Source organism: Vombatus ursinus, unplaced genomic scaffold, assembly GCF_900497805.2.
Source record: "Vombatus ursinus unplaced genomic scaffold, bare-nosed wombat genome assembly UNPS02014770.1, whole genome shotgun sequence".
NCBI lineage: Eukaryota > Metazoa > Chordata > Mammalia > Diprotodontia > Vombatidae > Vombatus > Vombatus ursinus.
The window spans coordinates 10,596,757-10,618,647 of NW_020954548.1; the positions used below are offsets into that span (position 1 = coordinate 10,596,757).

Here is a 21,891-nt window from a genome sequence, read left to right on the forward strand (position 1 = left end):
TGCTTCATTTGCAAGATGATGCCATACAAACTGTGCAGATCCCCAGCCCTGTGCTGAGGTATAACAGGGTAGGAGGGCTGGCCAGCAGGGAAACTGATCTTTATTTTTCTGCCTATGAAGCCATGTTATTATGGGGTGAATAGGTGGGAGCAGGGGGCTTAAGGGGGAAAAAAGTTTTATGGGCTTGGAAATTTTTTTTTTTAATTTTCCAAGGCTACCTTTTCCATATTGTCATCCAACTGTTTCCTCTCCTTCAGAACCCTGCATTTTGGAAAAAACGTGCAATGGAATTTCTTTTTGAAGTGTTTCACATAGGCCTATGGAGAAACCCGGAAGTGCCAAGCTAGAGGTTTCTAATGGGTTTCTATAGAAAGGCCCAATTGGAGTTTGTCCCACTGTTTTGGAACCTACTGTTATTAGCACCAGGAGGATGCGCAGGGATGCCTGATGGCAGGGTATCCCTGGGGAGGTGATGTTGAATCCAAGCCTATGCTTCAAATTCTAATACTTGTTCTGAACAGAAGCTTCCAGACAGGGCCCAGATCAGGGCCATTTGTCAGCCGAATGAGCGCACAAGACCTACGTTTCCCTAATGATCCTTTTTATCATCCATACTAGAAATGAACATAGAGGAAATATGCTGCTGTTTGGACAAAACTGCCACCTTTGGTATTCAGCCCTAGCTGTAACTTTCAGGACAGAGGTGTATTTTAGATATGTATCCCCTTCTTATGTCCTGCTTGAGAGGGGGTGTGTTTCAATTGCAAAATGTCCTAAGTAGACTCAGTTTAAGAAGGTTGAGATTTTGTTTGGCTTTGGGGTTCAGTCTCTAAGGATGTATGTTAATCAGAAATAACCTTACTTTCTAATGCTTTACCAGAACTTGAAAATTCTATCTAGTTTTCTACATTGACTTCTTCAAGAAATCGAGAACATAACCAAACCAGTGTGATTTCCAAGACTCAAACACTTTCTCTAGCCACCACTCCCTAAAGTGTTGTTTTCCTGTTTGCATTGTCTTGCTCTTTGTATTTATATCCCAGCTCTCAGCACAGTCCCTGGCACACAACAAGCACTTTATAATTGCTTTTCATTCATTCATTAATTGAGCATGGCATAGTGGATAGAGGACTGGCCTTGGAGTTGGGAAGGCCAGGGTTCAAGTCTGAGACATATATACGCATGTGTGTTTATGCATGTATATGTAAATCATATATACACGGAACACATATATACACATGCACATATTTATATACACACTATATATATATGTGTGTGTGTATATATATATATATATATATATATATATATATATGCACACACAACCCATGTATAGGTATGGCTACGTGACTTGTGTATATGTACCTATGTGTATATGACACATGTATGTGCATGTATACATACAGCTATGTGACCACATGCATGCCCCATCATCTCTCAGAGCCATTGGCAGCTCTCTAAAATTAGAATTTACAGAGGAGTTGTTGAACTGCATCAGTGGAGAGAATTTCCACATCAGGAATTCTGCATGCTGATAAAATCACAGGTTGAACAAAAAAGCAAACCATTACCCAAACCAAACCATAGGGCAATGCTGTTCCTTACCTTGGATCACGAGAGATACTTTCTGCACTAGCATTCCAGCCTCATTCTGAGCTAGGCAGCTGAATTCACCCTGAGACCCTCCACTGACATTTGTAATCTGAAGAATCTGCCCAGCTGCTAACATGCGGTATGTTGGTTCTGCTGATGTAGCAATAGGCTGATGATCATGGAACCAGGTGATATTAGGCATAGGATGGCCTTGGACTGGGCAACCTAGAAGGATGTAAGGTAAGAAGTAAATCTTCAACAAAGACACCAAAAAAGGTGATTTTTTTGGCCTTAATTGTTGCTATAAAGCCATGGCATTTGAATCTACGGAGTAAGAAAGATATTTGAATCCATCCTGACTTTCATTTTGATGAATCATACCTAATGTAAACCCCAAATCTCCCCTAGCATATGCTTTACATGGAGTAGGGGCTTCCTAAATGTTTCCCGAATGAAGAACCCTTTATGTTCTTAGAGTTCCCTTTACAGTAGACCCCTTTCTCTGAAGTAGGTTTATTTATAATGTCTGCCTACTTCATAGATATGCTATAGCAATCTAAAAAATCAACTACTGAATTCAAAACTCTCAGAAGACATCATGTTTAAAGATTATCACCTCCAGAGCTGAGAGTGTTTTTTTCATCTAGGATGCATTGGCTACTATTGAGACCAGATCTAGAACTAGCTTAGGTAAGATAAGAGGTGAAGAAGCTAAGTTTCCCCAAGGACCAGAACCACACTTAGCAACTTGCTAATGAATTTAATTAAAACAGAGAGAGACAGGTCATTTCATCATAATAGATCTTCCAGGGGATAGACCAAATTGAGTCTTCCAGGAAGGGTGAATATGGTGAATGCAGAGGACTCTAGGACAGTATGGTGCTTAAAGGAAGAATCACTGGGGGCCTGATGAGGAAAGATACTTCTTATCCAGGGAGTCAGAGACAAGAGCAGGACTTCTGAGGGACTTGATCCATAATGATTTACCCCCAGTTGTTAACATGGAGAGATGGAAGGAACACAGGGGGGACTTAGTACCAGGGATGGCCTTGGCAATATCTGCTCTTCTGTAAATAGGGTGTATATTTTTATCAGGTAAAGCACTGGAACAAGTCAGAGCTCTGTATGTAGTGTGTGGTGTAGTGAAAAAGCAATGAATCTGGCATTGGGAGACTTGGATCTGAATCCAGATTCTGCTACTCCTCACTTGTGTGACTTTGGCTACTTCTTTGGGCCTCAGCTTATTCCTCATTAAAATGGAGATAATAATAGTTGTTCTAGCAACTTCAAGGAGTCACTTTGAGACTCAAATGAGATATATACATAAAAGATTGAAGTTCCTAAAGTGCTGTACAAATATTGGCTATTAATGTCATATTGTGGCTTAGGTGACCTCTTGGCTTCACTCACTAGTTCTTCCTAAGTATTTGAAAAGAGTCAAATTCTTTTGAATTGCATCTTCTTGGGGTCAATTTCAAGGACTCCTCCCACTGTTATCCATTAATAGCCTCACAAAATGGGGGATGGTCCACAGGAACTAACCTTCTTGAGGGCAGTACCAGGGAAGGATTGGGTGGAGTAACCAAGTGCCATTGAAACAGTCCTGATTTGAAGTCATATAGCAATTTCACTTCTCAGAATCAATGCTTACAAATAGTATAATTTCCTTCTGAACAGAGCTGGGTATTGTGTCTTTCTTTGTAGCCTAAGACCTAACATTTCATTTATGTTTATTGAATTTTAATTTGTTGAATCAAAGCAGCTTTTACTAAATTACTAAAATTTTAATGATAGCTTTAATCTATTTCTAGAGATATATCCCTTATTTCAACAGTGCAACTTTTGAGGATACATGAAAACTCCTATTTCTAGAGCAGTTTAAGGTTAAAAGTTCTTTCCTCATGACAACCCTGGAAAGTATGTAGTACTGTTATCCTTCTATTTCAGAGGAGTAATCTGAAAAGTGATTTGTGCAAAGGGAAGTGATTTGTCCACAGTCACACAGATATCAGAGCTGGGATTTGAATTTGGGTCTTTCTTGAATCTAGGTCAAGCATTCTTACTTTGTAAGAAAAAGGTGGTGAGTGGGCATATTTTTCTATCACATCTGCTCCTTACAAAAAGGAATTGTAGGCCATGTAGATACTAGCCAAATAAAGCATTTTCTTTTCATGCCTTATAAGTTGACAGATGATAATATAGCTATCCATGAGTTACCAGGAAGCACTTGGCCAGAAGTGCTGCCATATTTATTTCTAAAGGTCAATTTCTCCTACTCTACTAGGAATGATTTTTCTGAGTAATTGGGAGGAAGTTTGAGACAACAACCTGAGGCTGTTCTTTAAGCCTGATAATATTACTGGTGAGGTATGCCAGAAGCCACAGTTTTTCTTAAAAAAAAAAAAGACAGGTTTTTATAAATATGAAGTTTGACCTTCTGAGGGAATATGTTCAAAGAGAACCATGATTGAGGGCATTTGGTGTCCCCCAGACCTCTCTTAGGCATCCTAATTTCTTTCTTCCTCTCACAGTAACCCACTTCAGCAGAGAAACACTGAGATGCAGTGCTGAGATTACTGAATTTGGGTCAATGTTTAGATTTTAGCTCTACTACTTACTCTATATGTGATCTTGGAGAAGTTATTTAAATTTTGAAGCCTCAGTTTTCTAATCTGTAGAAATAAGGGGTTGGAGTTAGATCAGGGTTCTTAGCCTGTAGTCCATGAACCCCCCCCCCCCAAATAAAAAGTACATGGATAGATTCTGGGGGTCTGGAAGCTTGGATGGGAAAAATACATCTTTATTTCAAAATAATTGGTTTCCTTTATAATCCTATGTATTTTATTTTATGCATTTAAAAACATAATTTTGAGGAATCCATAGGTTTCACCAGGCTGATACAAAAACAAGTTAAGAACCCCTGGGTTAGAAGATTTTAAGGTCTTTTCTAGCTCTAAATTCTACAATCCTAAACCCACTGGTCCCCATGGGAGGTGGAGATGGGGAGCAGAGAGAGAAGGGAGAAGCCCTACCATGAGCTGGGCATGTGGACTTAGTAAAAAAAGGGGTAGCTGTCATATGGAATTTCAGAACATGAGAGCTAGAAGAGACCAGAGGCTTTAGGCATTAACTAGTCCAATCTCCTCATTTTACAGCTGGGCAAACTATAGTGTTGCCCTAAGTTGCAAAGTTAGTAAATGATAGAGCTAGGGCCATAATGCCTTCAAATTCAGGTATCTTAGAAGGTCCTTTGCTGGTGCTTTGAGTGGATGTCCTAGAGGATGTGAATTTTGGTCAAAGTTTTGGAGGAGGTTAATATTAAAAAATAGGGCACTGAGATGGTGTGCCTTCAGGCCCCAATCCCAAACTTTTATCCCACTACTTGAGGTGGGTGGAATGGACTGATTGATGATCTTAGGGGGTCCCTGGGATATGACTCCAGAAGTTTAAAAGAATGGAGCACTGCTAACATATGTCCCTTGTGTGGAATGTCTTTCTCTTTTCTCTTTGCTTCTCTAAAAATGTTCAGAGTTCAACTCGAATTCCCTCTTTACCACATGAAGTATTCTCTGACTACTTCATTCCACAGTACAATCTCCCTCTTCTCATATACTTACTACTTAGATGACTTTGAGTGAATCTGTCTCCTCTGTGGGTAAAATTGTCAGTGCCAGAACAACCAAAACTAAACCAAAACCAGAAATTTAGGGACCAACAAGGGTTATTAAGTTTGCAAGCAAGGGAGCCCCATCCGCACAGATGGACACTCCCTGAAAGAAAAAAGCTTATGTAGATTTCAATTTAGGCAGGAGGTGAATTGAGTATGGTTACCTTTGGATTGGACAGGGCTTGTTGCTGGGAGCTTGCAGGGTAGGAATAGGGGATGTGATATTCCTTGCCTGGACAGGATCGGTTGCTGGGGCTAGTGACAGGAAAGGTTCTTCTTCAAGTTAGCTATCTCTTGTAACCCTGCCTTAAAAGATAGGATGGTCCCTGTTGTTTCAGCAGTAAGGAAGGTCATAAGCAAGGGCAAGGGCTACAATATGAACAGGGTTAGAGGCAAGATAGAGGAATTACAGACAAAAATGGAGTTGTTTTAGTTTTCTGGGCTACCCACACCCTCCCCTGTAAAAGGGGAGTGGAGAGGGTGACCCTAGATGATCATTTAGGACCTCTCTATTTCTAGATCTATGGTACAGTGAAATATACATACTATGCATTTAATATTTACCTATATACTGTCTCATGTTATTTAACTCTTGTCTTAAGGTGTATGGTCCTTAATATTTGTATGGGGGCCACACTTTCATTTCAAATCTTGCTTCCATGAAATTCTGAGTATTGCTTAGATGTTTCCCATTCCCCCGCTTCAATGAGGTGGATGGCTGCATCTCTGTCCCATTTCTTTAGACATTAAGATTGCACTACAAAGCCTGTCTCTTCTTTCTCCCTGCTTCATATCCTTGAACCCTCTCATTTTCCAAAGAGATGGTACTTTGTCTCTTGGCATCTGTTATTCTGGAGAGAGGCCTCTGGGGTTGTTGTTCCCACTTGCAGAGGCAGCTTGACAGAATTAGAAAAGTAGATTGGGAAGGCAAAGAGGCCATGGGGGTGGCTCCCATGTAATAGTGGGGATTTCAAACTTTGTAACTGGTTGATTTCCCTAGGGGGAGAGTAAGAAGAGGGATAGTTCAGGCAGGTGAGAATGGTCTGTCTTTGTTAGCCTCTTCCTCAGGCCCCTAAACCTAACTTTCTATATTTGGGGGGAACTTTAAATACCCCCATTTTCTTAAGTTCCCCTTTCTTGGTTTTGATGCCTCACATTTTCATAGGATCATGGAGTTGGACCTCGAGGTGATCTCGTCAAGGCTCATTATACAGATGATGATGATTCGGGTCCACAGAGGTTAAAAGTCACATAGAGTTGTGTATATCCTCCCTGGGGAAAGTCTTGAACACTGGACTGTGTTGCAAGCTGCTAAGGTCTTAGAAACAGAGCACCATAAAAGCTTGGACAGTGATGATTTTTATATTCTAAGATCAGCAAGAACTAGATCTTTTGACATATTTGAAATCTTTCCTCATTCTCACAGGTATGCCTATGTTAAAGGTCCCTGGCTGGAAAAGGAGTAGTAGATGGGAAAGGAAAGGAGAGGTAGGGTGTGGAAAGGATAGGGTTCAGAATGAATGGATAAAGGACAAACTTTAAAGTTTTTGGACATTGTATTAACTTTATGTGGGGTATTTCTGTATAGGCTATGTGTGCCTTAGACAACTTAGTTGCTAATCTTCATTGAATTTAATTGAACATGTTTGTTAACATCGAGATAGTACCTGGCTACAATGTATTTATAATTAATGTAACTGCTCCTCAGGGACCTGAAATTATCTTAGGAAAATCTATTATCTTGTAACTAAGACAAAAAAAACCCCGTTAGTCACTATTATGAATCGTCTTCTCCTTGACTATGTCTTTAAATGCTTTTTACTGAATAAAAATATTTTCCTAGTGCTCACCAACATATTTTTTCCATTGAAGATTATTATTCAGTCTTCCAAAATCTATACTCCCTGTGCTTACATGTATGTCTATCTGTATGCATGCATGGATGTGTATACAGTGGCCTCTGAGAATAGCCAGTAGCCAACAGTAGAAAGGAAGGATCAAACCCCAATTCCCACTATGTATGTTCCTGATGAATAATTATTACATTTTCTACTACTAATGAGAAAACCTTACTTGTCACAGTGGATCCTTTGTGCCACTGGACGTTTCTCATTTGTTAAAGTAAAAGACACATTAATCAGTTCTTGTAGGTGAATGATCTTTGTCTATCTCCCTGGCCTGGACACCAGAGCTGTGGGCCCATTACTGAGGCCGAGTAATAAAACACCTTCTGTGGGGATATGAAGGGCCCTGCATGCATGCAGGTGAGTAGGACCTCTTTTTCTGCTTCCTGCCTCGTTACATGGTCATTGACTGTATTCATCCTCCAAACTCAGCACCTGCCTCAGGAAAAGGAACAATGCAATGAACTCCAGGCCAGCAGTTATTAAAGACCTTTAGCAGTTAGTACTGCTGAAGAGGAAACGGTGCTTGGGAAGGCTGCCTGACTAATGAATGTTCTGGCAATGGAAAACTTCTTTCTATCAATCCTTCTTAACCAGTGAAAGAAAATAGTGCCTTTAGGCCTCCCTCGTTATGTCCATTGTGGCTCTAAATTGAGCCAAAGCCAGGTTGTGATTCACAGATGTGTGAGGTTTTCTTCCCATTTTCTTCTGGAGGGGCTGGGGGAGAGGCATGCAGCAAGAAACTAAAATTGTCATAAAAATTCCCTCCCCATTTTCTTTTATGATTAGTTAATCTTCAGATGACAGCAAGGAAGTCTCTGCTAATGGGTCTGACCTTCTTATCCTCCTCCTCCCCCCTACTCTCAACAAACTATGGCATACAGCAGATAGAGAGGTGGGGAGAATTTAGCACAGCAACTTTAAGAAAAAAGATCACCAAAGTTAGCAGGTTCACATGATCACTTGCTTTGGCAGTGACTGAGATCAAGGACTTCATCAATCAGACTGAGCCAGTCCAGCTCATTGCTTATTTTTTGCATCAGTTCATCAGCTTTCACATCCTCTTTGAAATTGGGGATCCCTCCACTGCTTCCCTCAGTTTTCTTCTGCTTCTGATTGAACCTTTCCTTTGTATTTCTGTAGCTAAAAATAGCATAACTCAATGCAGGCTAAGATTGCATTAGCTTTTTTGGGTTACTATGCTATACAGTCCACTAGAACCCCCAGATCTTTTTTCCGATGAATCATCCCTATTTCCCCTATGTTGGATTTCTGAAGTTGATTTTTTCAAACACAGGCATAAGATTTCACATCCTTGTTAACTTTTATTTTATGAGATTCAGCCTAGTCTACTGGAGCTTTAGGAAACTTGACTGGTGGGAGGAGAGTTAGAGAGGTAGTGGCTCTGTCCCTTTACCTACTCTGAACTTTCAGTGAAGTTCCTTGCTCCTTCAATAATAATCCTTTCAGGGATTATCTGGAAGGTGCTTGTGGTTGGCATTCATCCATCTATCCAAGAAACATTAAGTAAACAACTATGGGCCAGACATTATGCTGGGCTCTGGGGATACAAGACCAAAAAAAGAGAAAGAAATAGTTTTTGTCCTGGAGAAGCTTTCATTCTATTGACCCTTTTGTGACATAATATGGTGGCCTCATGTTGATTTATTGGACTGCATATAATCAGGAGTTGGGACCATAGATTTGCAGTTTGGAAGGGACCATAGAGATGATCTACTCCAATCACTTCAATTTGCAGAAGACGAAACTGAGACCCAAAGAGGGGTGGTATGGCCAAGGTCATCACAGAAGTAACAACGAACATCAAGTACTGTAATTCCAGATCCAGAATTCTTTCCAAGCATCATGCTGCCTCTCACTTAAGAGAAAGGCAAGCATCTCATGCATACTGGATGTTTCATGCTGGCCCACATGTTAGTCTAGTTTGTCCCCAAATGGTATTTCAATATTTCAACCACTATTGGTGTTGAACCCTTATTTAACTGTACCAAACAGAAGGAACTGGTCATGATTTTTTTTTCTCTCCCTTTCTTCCCATCTTACAGAGTCAACTAGTCTACTAGTACAGAAAAAGAAAAGCTGAGTTTGAGAAGTTACATGGGGAAAAAAGTAAATAAATTAAAACTGTAGGCCACATAGTAAGAAATGATGAATATGAAATAATCTGGAGAAGTATAGGAAGACATATGAATTGCTAACATCAAGCCAGCAGAACAAGGAAAGCAATATACATGACGACTACAACAATGGAAGTGAAAAGGTCCAAAAAATTCAAACTGAATATTGTGTACCCATAATAACTAAACATGACCCTGAAGAAGAGATGAGAAAATGCACTTTTGTTCTTTTTCACAGTGGTGGCAGGCAGACTATCAGCATGGAATAATTCATATACTGTCAGACTTAGTTGATGAATTGGTTAGTTCTTCTGAACTACTTCCCCACCTCTCCCACCCCCACAATGGATGGCTCTGGTCAAAGAGGGAGTGGGGCTACATTTGGAAACAAAGATTATTTAAAAACAAAAGATATAAGTAGAAATAAAATTTGGAAAAAAAGTAGAAAAAGGGAAGGACTGGAGTGGGGGAATGGCTTGAAAATGGGATAAAAGAATATGAAAAGGAGGAAAAAAGAATCCTCTATATTTTCATCTATTTTAATGCTCTTTAAAGGAAGAGAAAGTGTGATGGATTAGGGCACACTGTGTGAAAATATTAAATACATGGAATTCTTATTTCATGAGCTGGCCCTGGGCCTGTCAGCATTTGTATTATAGCCCTGTATTTTCATGGAGTTAAAACTCACCATAAAATGATACATTTTGGGATGAAACTTGGTAATTGGAGTTCTCAGTCTGGGAGTACTTTTCTTAATTTAATTCTACAAAACTGGAAGATATCCATTCAGTCATTTACAATTTTTTGAGGGCTCTCTGCACTTCTGTTGGATATGTGGTACACAGAGAAATCCATCTGTGTGGCCTTGGAGATCAGTAAATAAAATCAAGAAGCCTTTGTAAGTTACCTGTCTTGCTTATGCTTTGAGGTTCATCCTCTTATGATGATAAAGGCTCTTAGATACATAATTGAATTAAAATAAGTAGGAGTTGGCAAGAAATAGGGGACTTATGGAAAATATGATTAACTCATTGAACAACCAGACCTAAGAAATTATTGGGAGAAGACAAGCAACTTTAATTTTCACTCTGGTCTCTCAGACCTCCCAATAATGTGGTCAAATAACCAGGTGCAAAGACTATCCTCAGGCACTCATGGCCAAAGAAAATTTTAAAACATTCCAACAAGTGGGGAACTAACTATAAAAGCTTATTTTCCATCCCCCATATGCTCTGCTTTTCTGCCTCTTCCATTGATTAGGTAGGCAATAAAGTCTTAGGACTGTGCGACATTTGTTGGGAGAACTTAATCTGTATCTTATAATGAAAGAAGTAGTTTGAACACAAGGTTTAGACTCAAGAATAAATGCATCTAACTCAGAATTATTCTGAAATTGTAAAGTCCTTCTAACCTTTCTTAAATAAAAGAGTAACTGAAGATGTTCAGCCCAAAGAAAAGAAGACTGAGGGAAGTGATATGATATCATCACCATTAGTAAGTATTTTTTAAATTCTTACTATGTGCCAGGCATGGGCAGCTAAGTGGAGCAATGGATAAGACTGCTGGGTCTGGAGTCAGGAAGATGAGTTCAAATTCAGCCTTGGACTCTTACGGGCTGCGTAAGCCTGAGCAAGCTGTTTAACCTCTGCTTTAGTTTCCTCATCTGTAAAATGAGGATAATAATAGCTTTCGTCTCCCAAGGTAGTTGTGAGGATTGAGTGAGATAAACGCACAGTGTCTGGTATATAACAAATGTTTGTTTCCTTCCTTCTCCCCAATTTTGAAAACTAGATGTTATTTTTAAGTCCTGCAGGATCTCTCCTGTTCTACAAAATCTTTTGAAGATTTCTGAGTCTGGGAGAAATGACATCACAAGGAAAAAAACATATGAAGACTGCCATAAACTGATGCAAAGTAAAGTAAGCCAAACCAGGAAAACAAAACAAAGACTACAACAATGGAAATGGAGCAAATAAGAATAAAAAATTGGAGCTTAATGTTGTGTAATTATAATGACCAAGCTTGGCCTCAAGAAGAGATGAGAAAATGTTTCCTCTTTCTTTACAGAAGTAGAAGACTAGAGGTATAGAAATTACATATACTAACGAACTTGGTTGATAGGTTGGTTAGCTTTTTAAAATGACTCTCTTCCTCCACCCCCCAACACTTTTTTGTTTATTATTATTGTTATTATTATTATTTTTTTACAAAGGTTGGCTCTCAGGATAGAGGAAGGTGGAGGATATATTCAGAAATGAAAAATGTATCAATAAAAATAAAAACCCAGAAATCTGATCTCCTCAGATCTAGGGCCTTTGTCATATTTTTCTCCTTCTGCCCGTCACAGATTTTAAGTTGTAAGCTTCACTTCCTCCTCAGGTTCCCAGCATTTCTATTCCAGCCACCAGTTCCTCCATGTTGGGAAGAATAAGGTGTCTGATAATAGTTACTCTCATTGCTTTTCTTCACCTTTGTAGGGCTAAAGTTGTTATGGAGAAGAGGGACTAGATGTGTTCTTCTTATTCCCAGAGCGCAGAATTGGGAGTGATGGTGGACGATGGAAAGAGGCAGATTTCAGTTTGATGTAATGAAAAGCTTTCTACCAATGAGAGCCATTCATGCATAGACTAGTCTCGGGATAGAGAGGGCTTTCACTGGAGCACCTTCGTGGGAGGTGCGATCATTCTTGTTGGGGATATTGCAGAGTGGATTTGAACTCAAGAAGGGATGGAGCTAAATGACTTTTGAGGCTCCATCCAACCATAAGATTTTGATTCTGCCACTAATCCCCAAAGTTCTCCTTTCTCCTCCCTTCCCTGACAAAAATGCAACTTAGAAAAAACAGTATTAAAAACAACATTTCAAATTTTGGGGTTTACAAAGCTTGGGCCAACTCTGCCCTCTTGCAAAGTGGCAGGTGCTTCCACTAATGGCAAAGAGACCTGCTGGTTGTCTTCCAGAGAAGGATCTGGCAGCAGCTTTTATGATTCTGGAGGGAGGAATTTCAATCTAGTGACTGGACGGCTTTAAATGAGCTTCAGGCTGTGGACATATCTATGGTATATATGAAGGGGGTTCAAGGCCAGATTTTGGTATTGTGTACCCCCCCCTTCTCTCTCTCTCTCACCCCTCACTTTGTGTACAGTGGAAAGAATTATAGATCTAGAGTTAAGGGAAAGAATTTTGTTTCTCCTGTTTACTACCTGTGTGATTTATGGTAAGTTATTTGACTTCTAAAGTCCCTTCTATACCCTAAACCTATCATATATTCATTCTTTCTCGGACTCTGTCTCTTTCTATCTTTCTTTCTTCTGATTACATATATCCTTAGGGTCTAAAGTCTCTAGGGGAAATGATATTTAATTATTTCATCATGAATATCATAGTATATGCTAAGTGGTCTATAATATTATTAATCATAAGGGTAGGCACCTCAGCATATTGGAAACAGCTGATATTTGACTTTTTAAATTCTCTTCTCTTAGGAGAAATAGAGGCACTTAGTTTCTAGCTACAGGGAAATATAAGAAAATGTTAGAGAATACCCATTTCTTTTTTCCTGAAAGAGCTTACCTGTTTTTTTGGCTCAAGTCAGAAAGAGTGCTTGAGTAGAAAAAAACCTCCAAATACGATCCATGAAACATCCCACCAAGAAATCCTTCTTAAAAAAACAAAAAACAACCCTGACACATTCCCAGTCCTCTTTCCTTTGTTAAACCTGAGCTGCTGCAACCCAGCAGCTGGGATAAAGAATGGCTAATATTCATAGCAGGTGTCCTGAGAGGCAGCATGGCGGAGCTCAGAGTTCACCAACAAGTCACAGGAAGGAGCGGAGGCTGATGAGGAATACCAGAGTGAGCTACAAGGGTCAGGGCTGCTGGGGATGCTGGATTTATTAAGCTGATATGTGTCTCTTGAGTCACGAGACTCCTGTGTTCAAGGAACTTCCCAACCAAGTAAAGAAAATAACATGCAAGGCAGGGAGGAGAAGGGGACTGATCAGAAAGGGCCAGTTGGTGGCAGGGGGTGGGGGTGGGGAGAGGGGAAGGGAAGAATAGGCCTGGGGGAGAGAATGTATAAAGATGCTGCTGTCTGACTTCTGTCTGCCTAATGAGGTGTCCTGGCAGCCACGGTCTGGCTTTGGCAGCTGATACTGGAGAATGTGCAGTTTGTCGAAGACTCATAAACAGAGACATCCTAGGGAGAGGAGGTCAAAAATCCTGCAGACCTGGAGAGAGCATCTGACAGCAACCTGACATGCATACAGCTGTAGCTGCTTTTATGGTTCAGAGATGGTTTTAGTCTTCAGCATAAGAGACTTCCTCAACACCTGGAAGAACCAGAGAGCTACCATATGATGGCACAATTTGTTGGCTGGAGCGGGGGAGGGGGAGCGTACATCCATCTGACTGCCTGTTATTATGTACCAGTAAGGAGCTGGTGGGAGCAATTTGAATGGCAATCTGCATTGGAGGGTTCAGAATAATGGGGGCAAAGCTTGGTTCAACTGAAGTTCTTTTGGATCTAGAGATGGAAGGGATCTTAGAGGTTGTCCGGTAGAACATTCCCATCTTACAGCAGAGGAAAGCAAAGGACCAGGGACAGGTTTGTGGTTAGTCACTACAGTTTTTTTTTTTTAAGTGCTCTTTGGATTTAGGTCTGGACTTGTCCCAGAGTAGCATTGACCCTAATGCCTTTCAAGTAGAACATGTTGTTTCTGGCACTTTGCTTTGGGAGTTCAGAATATTCTAGGGGCATGAAGTTTGATGCAAATTTCCTTGACCCACCATAGAGGACATAGATTTTCAGGGACCCCAGAATCAGCCAATCTTTTTAAAATCCTTAAGTCAGAGGACCTGAATTTGAATCCTAACTCTGCTATTTGGTACCATTGTGACCTTGGATAAATCTTTACTTAACTTTCTTGGGCCTCAGTTTCCTCGTCCGTAAACTGACAGATTGGACTGGATGGTTTCTGAAGTCCTTTCAAGCTCTTTATCTATGAGCCTTTGAGCCTGTGATGTGGAGTTAGAAGACCTGTGTTTGAATTCCAGGTCTGCTATTCACCACCCCTGTAACCTTGGGCAAGCCTCTCCCGGCCCTTGTTTCCTCATTTTTTAAAAGGAAGGGATTGGACCAGTAACTTTAAAGGTTCCTTCTGTCCCAAACTCTACGATCCTAGGACTTCTTACCCTATGAGCCTCACTTAGATGTAGTATGACTGAGAGATCTACGGATGGATGAAGAGATGCAGCCTTTATTCTGTATAGACAAATGCCTCTATTGTTTCAATAGAAGTTAAATTCTGAAGCTAAATTCCTTTTTTTGAGCTCAGGGAGCTGGCCAGACAACATGCACACGTGAAGGACGCTGCCAGTTTATCCTCCTTGTTGCTACTTCAAAAGAGTTAGACACTGCTGTCTCTGCCAGGTTTCAGGGAGCATATTCTGTGAATTTTTGGTCTTATCTCCTTGGCAACAAAAGTCATCCAGAGCTCATTACTTCTGAACAGGCACTACTAATAGTGGAGTGGTGAATTCTATAAGGATAACTGGTTTTCAAAGTTTTTTCTTTTCAAGGTAGAGATCTTCCAAGAGTGAAATTTTTTTTGGAGTGAAGCTTGGCATGCTATGTACCTTTCAAGTTACAGTTATGAGAAGGATAAATGAGAAAGACTGAACTCTAAAGAAGAAACACCTTATATACTGTTATTAGTTTAGATTTATAGATTAGTAGTAGTAGACTCAAATAATTATAGGGCTGGAAAACTTCGCTATTGTTTAGTCTAATTCTCACTTTACAGATGATGAAACTATCCTAAGTGAGCTAGTAGCAGAGCTAGGATATGACCTCTGGCAAGAGGTAGAAGACCCCATCCCTACTAATGTTGTGCGACCTTGGGTGAATTGCTTGATTTCCCTAGGGATCAGGAGAGTAGTCTTTATTCCTTCCTGCTTCCTTCCCTCCTTCCCTAGGATAGAAATAGTGGTTTTAGGCTGAAAGCATGCTTGTGTTATAGTCCTGGTTCTAATTCAAACTGTGAATGACTTTGACAATTCACTTACTCTTTCTGGGACTCAGTTTCTCAAGTATGAAATGCATGGGATGGTTGACATTTTCTTTCAGATCTCATGAAAGATGCTCTAAAGGTAGAAATCATATGATTAGGAAGTAGACTGGATATGTAGGGAGAGAAAGGAGTCAAAGATGACAATGAAGTGAGCCTAGGTGAACAGGAAGATAGTGGAGTCCTTGGCAGTTAAGAGCAAAGTTCAGAAGGGAAATTTTTTGCTGAAAGGCAATGAATTACATTTGGGGTATAGTGAGTTTGAGATACCTAGGGGATGTCCTGTTAGAGATGTCCAGAAGGCAGTTGGTGATGCAGGACTGGAGAGGGGCTAAGGATGGAAATATCCATCCTCATCTTCCTAGTTGGGATCATTGAACCCATGGAGACTGATGAGATAACCAAGTGAGATGGGATAGAGTGCAGTGTTTTGAAGATCTGAAGAACTGTGTGTGGGAGAGGGATGAGACTTATTCTATTTAGCCCAAGGGGGCAGAGACAGAATTGATACTTGGAAATTAAAAGGAAGAACTTCCTAATACTCCTATCCAAAAACAGAATAGCCTGACTCAGGAGGTAATTAGTTCTTCACTAAAGGTTTTCAAACAAAGGCTGGTGGACCACTTGTCTGGTATGTTATAAAAGGAATTCTTATTCAGGTATGGACTAGATGACCTCTGGGGTCTCTTCCAACTCTGTGATTCCATGACTGTAGACACTTGAAAAATGCTTACTGACTTGACTTATGAGGAGTGTGTGTATACGTGCGGGCCCATGCGCATGCACACACACACACACACTCACACACACGTTGTTCAGTTGTTTCGGTCATGTTTGACTCTTCATGATCCTGTTTGGGGTTTTCTTGGCAAAGATACTGGAGTGGTTTGCTCTTTCCTTCTCCAGCTTGTTTTACAGATGAGGAAACTGAGGCAAACAGGATTAAGTGACTTGCCCAGGGTCACACACCCAGTAAGTGACTGAGGTCAGATTTGAACTCAGGAAGATGAGTCTTCCTGACTCCAGGCCTAGTATTCTTATCTCCTGTGCCATGTAGCTGCTGTGTGTGTGTGTGTGTGTGTGTGTGTGTGTTCTATTTTCAGTAAATTAAATATCAATGCAGCACAGCCTTGTAGTTCTCATTCAGAGGCTTAACTCTCCCCTTCATCCTATTTTTGAGTGTGGTGATCCCCAGATGTAATCATGATTGCCTCTTCTCTTCCTCAAAGGATTTTTCTGGGATACTCATACAGAATTCAAGACAAATAGATCAGATGAGCTACTCTTCAAGCCTGGGGAACTTTAGGAATTGTGATAGACATACCCATACCAACATTTATGGGCCTATGTAACCTAAGGAAGATGACTTCATGATTGCCTTCAGCAGATTAAGGTCTTTTATAAAAAGGATGTAAAGGGGCAGCTAGGTGGCACAGTGGATAGAGCACAGGCCCTGGAGTCAGGAGGACCTGAGTTCAAATCTGACCTCAGGCCAAACACTTAACACTTACTAGTTGTGTGACCCTGGGTGAGTCACTTAACCCCAATTGTCTTAAAAAAATATAAAAAGAATGCTGACTAGTCAAGTGTAAATGTAGGAAGAATGGAAGAAGAGAAAGCTGCTTGAAGTAGAGTTATACACTGTTCCTTTCTTAGCAAAAGTCACTGGTAAATGCATTTCCAAATAATAGGCTACCTGTGCCAGGGAAAACTGGTTACAACATCTGGCAAATGGTAATATATAGGTGCTTGTAGGAATGGCACATGCCTGTCCTGATTACAATGGGTGTCATCTGGCCCACTATCTAGCCAACCCATACCATTTTATTTGCATCAGTCCTGCTTGTCTTTGCACCCTCTGGACCATTGGCCTTTGCTATTTGCTTTGCCGTTCCATATACTCCTTGTCTACCTCCTTATAATTAAAATGGTACTGTCACCATTATTGCCCCTGGAAAGGGTGTAACAATCAACTCCTCTATGGTTCCACTTACTATTCCAGTGATTTCCTAAAGTTTCCAGGGGTGGGGAACCTGCAGCCTCAAGGCCACATCTGAACCTGTAGAGGTCCTCAAGGGTAGCTCTTAGACTGAATCCAAACTTCACAGAACAAGTCCTTTTATTGGAGATTTGTGCTGTGAAATTTGGATATAGTCCAAGGGCCACACTTGAGGACCTAGAGGGCCACATGTGGCCTCGAGGCTACAGGTTCCCCACTGTTGTAACTAAACCAGTGCACCTATCCATAGCCCATTCCCCTTTTGCATTAGCTCTCCCTGTTACAGGAGTTCCTAACCTTATTTTGTGCCATGGACCCATTCCTTGGGCAGTCTGGTGAAGCCTACAGACTCCTCAGTATCATGCTTTGTTGCCTACATTCATGATGGAAGAAAATGCTAAATTGTGGTTGGAAGCTTCTAAAAATAAAGATGTATTTTTGTTTTTCCATCTAAGTGCGTGGACTACAGATTAAGAACGCCTGCCCTCTTAGAATGTAAGCTCCTGCAGGGCAGGGGCTCTCTTGTTTTTGCATTTGTATCTCCTGTGCTTGGCACCTGATGAGTACTTAAAATGCTTCTTCATTCAAACACTGGTCCCATTATTTGTAACTCTTTATGCTAACAATGAAGCCAGTTGGTTACAAGCTAATCCTCTGCTGGCAAAGGAAATCTGGCACAGTGGAAAGATAAACACATTTTGAGTCAGGAGTCCTACCTGGATTTTAATGACCAGTTCTGACCTTTCAGATTTTTGTGACCCGGGCAATCTCCTGGAATCTCAATTTCCTCATCTGTAAAATAGGAACACTAGTACTTGACTCACTTACCTCATAGGGTTGTTGTGAGGAAAGTGCTTTGTAGACATTAAATCCCAGAAAAATGTGAATTATCGAAAAAGAGAGGAAAGTTTGGTCCCTGTAGTCCAGCCAAGTTGCTCTCATCAATGTGCCTCACACATACCAGGCTTTCCTGCCTTCATGCTTTTGCTATTTCCCAAGATGCTTTCCCCTGTCTTCTGAGCTTAAATTTCATCTATCCTTCAACACTCGGCTTAAGTTCCAGCTCCTTCATAAAGCTTTCTCCCACTACTCTGTTCCCCAATCTCTCTATTTTTTAAATTCCTATTATCAGTACCAACTCACTCTTTACTTGGTTTTAAATTATCTTATGTTGGACTTTAATTATTTCATGGACATCTGTCTTATCTAAATCTAGATGCCAAGGTCCAGGTCTATCCATACCTTAGGTTTCTCCTGTAACTTCTAACAGTGCTTGGCAGAGTGTTGGCACATAGTGCCAATGTAGTGGGTACTCAGTAAACACTTGATTTATAATTTTATTTCTGTTACTGTATCAATAATCAAAATGGCTGTCAAGATTTTGTTCTAGAATTCTTTGGGAAATAACAAAGTAGAAAATGAAGAGAGGGAGGAATAGAATTTATCCTCTGGGGAAAACAAAATCCTTTCCTCCAACCCACCCACTCAACAGCATGAAGCCCCAGCCTGAGGTTTCAACAAGTAATCATCTGTTTTTTCCTTTTGCAAAATTTGTCATGCCTTTCGTCATAACCACACTTTTTCTACCATAATTAACTTTTAACACACCACCATAGCTGGCTCTACCATCATTGCTTGTAGGAATAGCCACTATGTGAACATGACTTCTCATTTTGAAATGATGGTAGAGCCAGTTATGATGGCAACAGATTGTCTGGGGAACAGGGGCATGGAGTACCTCATTTCCCCATGGATGGCATCTCAATACCTGCCTGGTTTTCCTGACAGCAAATCTTCCGCTGCATTCTAGCTGGACATTTTGGGGAGGGCATTTGAGCCTGGGAATCATATCCTTGTGCCAGAGAATGCACAAAAGATAGAGCGAGTGCAAGTGATTTTCTTCTCAAGATCCCTATTTCCAGGCTATCTGGATCTTTTAAAAAAAAAAAAAAAAGATTTTGTCTGAATACCAGTGAGGGCCCTGAACAGTGGCTGAGCAGGGAAAATTTACTGCCTTGACTTCAGTGGCCAACTATTTTAAGTGTCACTTCTGCTCTGGTGTCTTTCTAAATTTATGGATGTGAGCACCATTCCAAGAAAACTTCTGCATGTCTTCCTGTGGCTTCCTCATAAATGCTGTCCAAGATCCTTTTTTGATTTTATACTGAGTGTTATAGTGCTTCCTACAACCCCTCTAGAATTTCTCTTCTCCAGGGTGCATTTTGTTTAAAAAACAAGACAAAAACAACCAGTAACAAAAGTACAAACATAAGCAACCAAACACATTGATCAAGAAGGATGGCTTTATGCTTAGTTATAAAGCACGCTGTGGTTGGGGCTAGAAGCTTTGGGGAATCTTAAAATGCACTATTATCATGTCATGGAAATTTATCCTTCCAGTATGGATGAGGAAACATGCCAATACATATCTCAGCATTTCGAAAATAAATGGGCAGGTACCTTGTTATTCTCCCACCCTCTGCATTCTCTTTGTCTCACTATAGCTAGGTTCTTGTATCACTTTTTCTGCAGGTTTTCAGCAGGGTAGGCCTCCACCACAGATTACTTTGGACATAACCTTTGATAGACACTGGCCTCCCAGGTCTCACATTTTCCTTTGGAAAGGAAGAAATGATCAGTTAGCCTTTTGGAGCCTTCACAGTGAAAAATGGCTTTCTAACCTAGGTGGCCCAAGATATTCATCAATCGTCACCTCACTCCTCTGTAAATAGGCTCAGGACACACCCTAATCCAACATGTACTCAGATAATTAGGAAATGGACAGGTTGAGATGAGAAATGAAAGCAGAGGTAATAGATAATTAAACCTGTGCCATACTAGAGCTTAGAGATAGAAATGCTCCAGCACGACATCTGATCCAAACCCCGGGACACATGGTTTCATTTAAAATCATTATCTCTAGTGACAGACATTTACTGAGTACCTACTAGTTGGCCTACAATCAAGAAGCATATGTTCTAGTTGAAGAGACAGGACACACATAAAAATGGTAACTAACACTACCTTTTAAAAAGGATGGGTTTTCAGAGCTCTATTTAGTGTGGGATGACTTGATTTTGCCAAAGGATGTTTATAATAGGCAGGGGGTACTTCTGCTCTGTTGAAGACCTGTGCCCCATTGCCCTTTCACTTCTTGGTTCTCCCTCAGCTCTGTATCATATGGCATCATTTGAAGGGTTCTAGTTCCTGCCTGAGACTGCATTGTCCAACTGCCATATTCCCCTTCCTGCTAGCTCTCCTTCTTTTGCCTATGTTCTGGAGTGGGAATCATCAGCCATACTGCAGGCTCTGGAGAATGGCTTGCCTTTTTCCCGATATGACTGTACCCTATGGAGGCAGATTGTCCTCTGCCTTCCCTCCCCACCTAGCAGACTGAATTTCCCCATCTAATTCTGTCTCAGTGGGTTTTATAGGAGTTCGGGGGTGGATGGGAGAGGCTTTATAGATGTTGTAGGACTTGAGCTGAGATTTGAAAAATAGGCAGGATTTAGGAAGTAAAAGGGGGGGAGAATAGCAAAAGCAGGGAGAGGGAAATGCATACGAGGTACTATGGAAACTATGAAACCGGTTATGGTGGAGTGTAGGGTTTGTGTTGGAAAGTAGTGGAGGATAAGAGTATAGAAGTAGATTGGGGCCATATTATGGTAAGCCCTGAATGCCAGACTAAGATGCTCTAAGAGATGGGGCTTAATACCACTTTCTAATATGCTACAAAAGCTATCTCACATCTTTAACTAGTATTAAACTGGTCTCTGGCCTCTTCTTTCTCTTCCTAAGTGCAAACATAGTTATGAGTAACAATGACCTGTCTATTGTCCTACTTAACAATTTTCCTGATCCCTCCCACATTACTGAAATATGGATATGTTATATTAAATTACCAAATAAGATTTTGCAGAACAAAATGCTAGCTTGAAGGCTCTTCCAAGACATGGTGCTTCACATACAAATAAACCAAAAGGATTTGACACGGATGGCCTGATTTCCTAAATGCTCCTGTTTTCAGATCACAGAATTTCAGAGTCACAAGGAACATCTTTACCCAACCTATACCCAAAAAATATCACTCTACTAACATACCTAACATATGGTCATCAGGCCTTTGCATAAAGAACTTTAATGAGAGGGAAACCATTATCTCCTAAGGCAGCTCATTCTACTTTTGGATAGATCTAATTCTTAGAAAATTTTTCCTTCTATCATTAGTTCATCTCTCTAAGACTTCTTCCTATTGCTCCTGGTTCTGCCCATGAGAGCTAGGCAGAACAAGTGTAACCCCTCATCCACATGAGAACTCTTTAAATATATGAAACATCAACAATATGAGGTCCCTGAGTCTTGTCTTCTCCAGGCTTAACTTTCTTAGTTTCTTTAACCAGTCTTCCAATGGCATGAGCTCAAGGGCCATTACTGCACTATTACTGCTTATTGTGCTTTAATCAAATCAACAAGCATTTATTAAGTATACACTATGTGCCAGACATTATGGTGGTCTGTGGGGA

The 21,891-nt window shown here is 40.6% G+C and overlaps 1 protein-coding gene across 2 annotated transcripts in view; it reads right to left on the reverse strand.

Moving 5' to 3' along the window:
• The window catches only part of ADAMTSL1 (ADAMTS like 1), a 397,281-nt gene that overhangs the window by 15,117 nt on the left and 360,273 nt on the right, over positions 1-21,891 (reverse strand). For both annotated transcript variants that reach the window (XM_027862672.1, XM_027862671.1), the window contains one exon: positions 1,606-1,818. In XM_027862672.1, the coding sequence (XP_027718473.1) occupies positions 1,606-1,818 (213 nt within the window). The remainder of the gene's footprint in view (positions 1-1,605; positions 1,819-21,891) is intronic.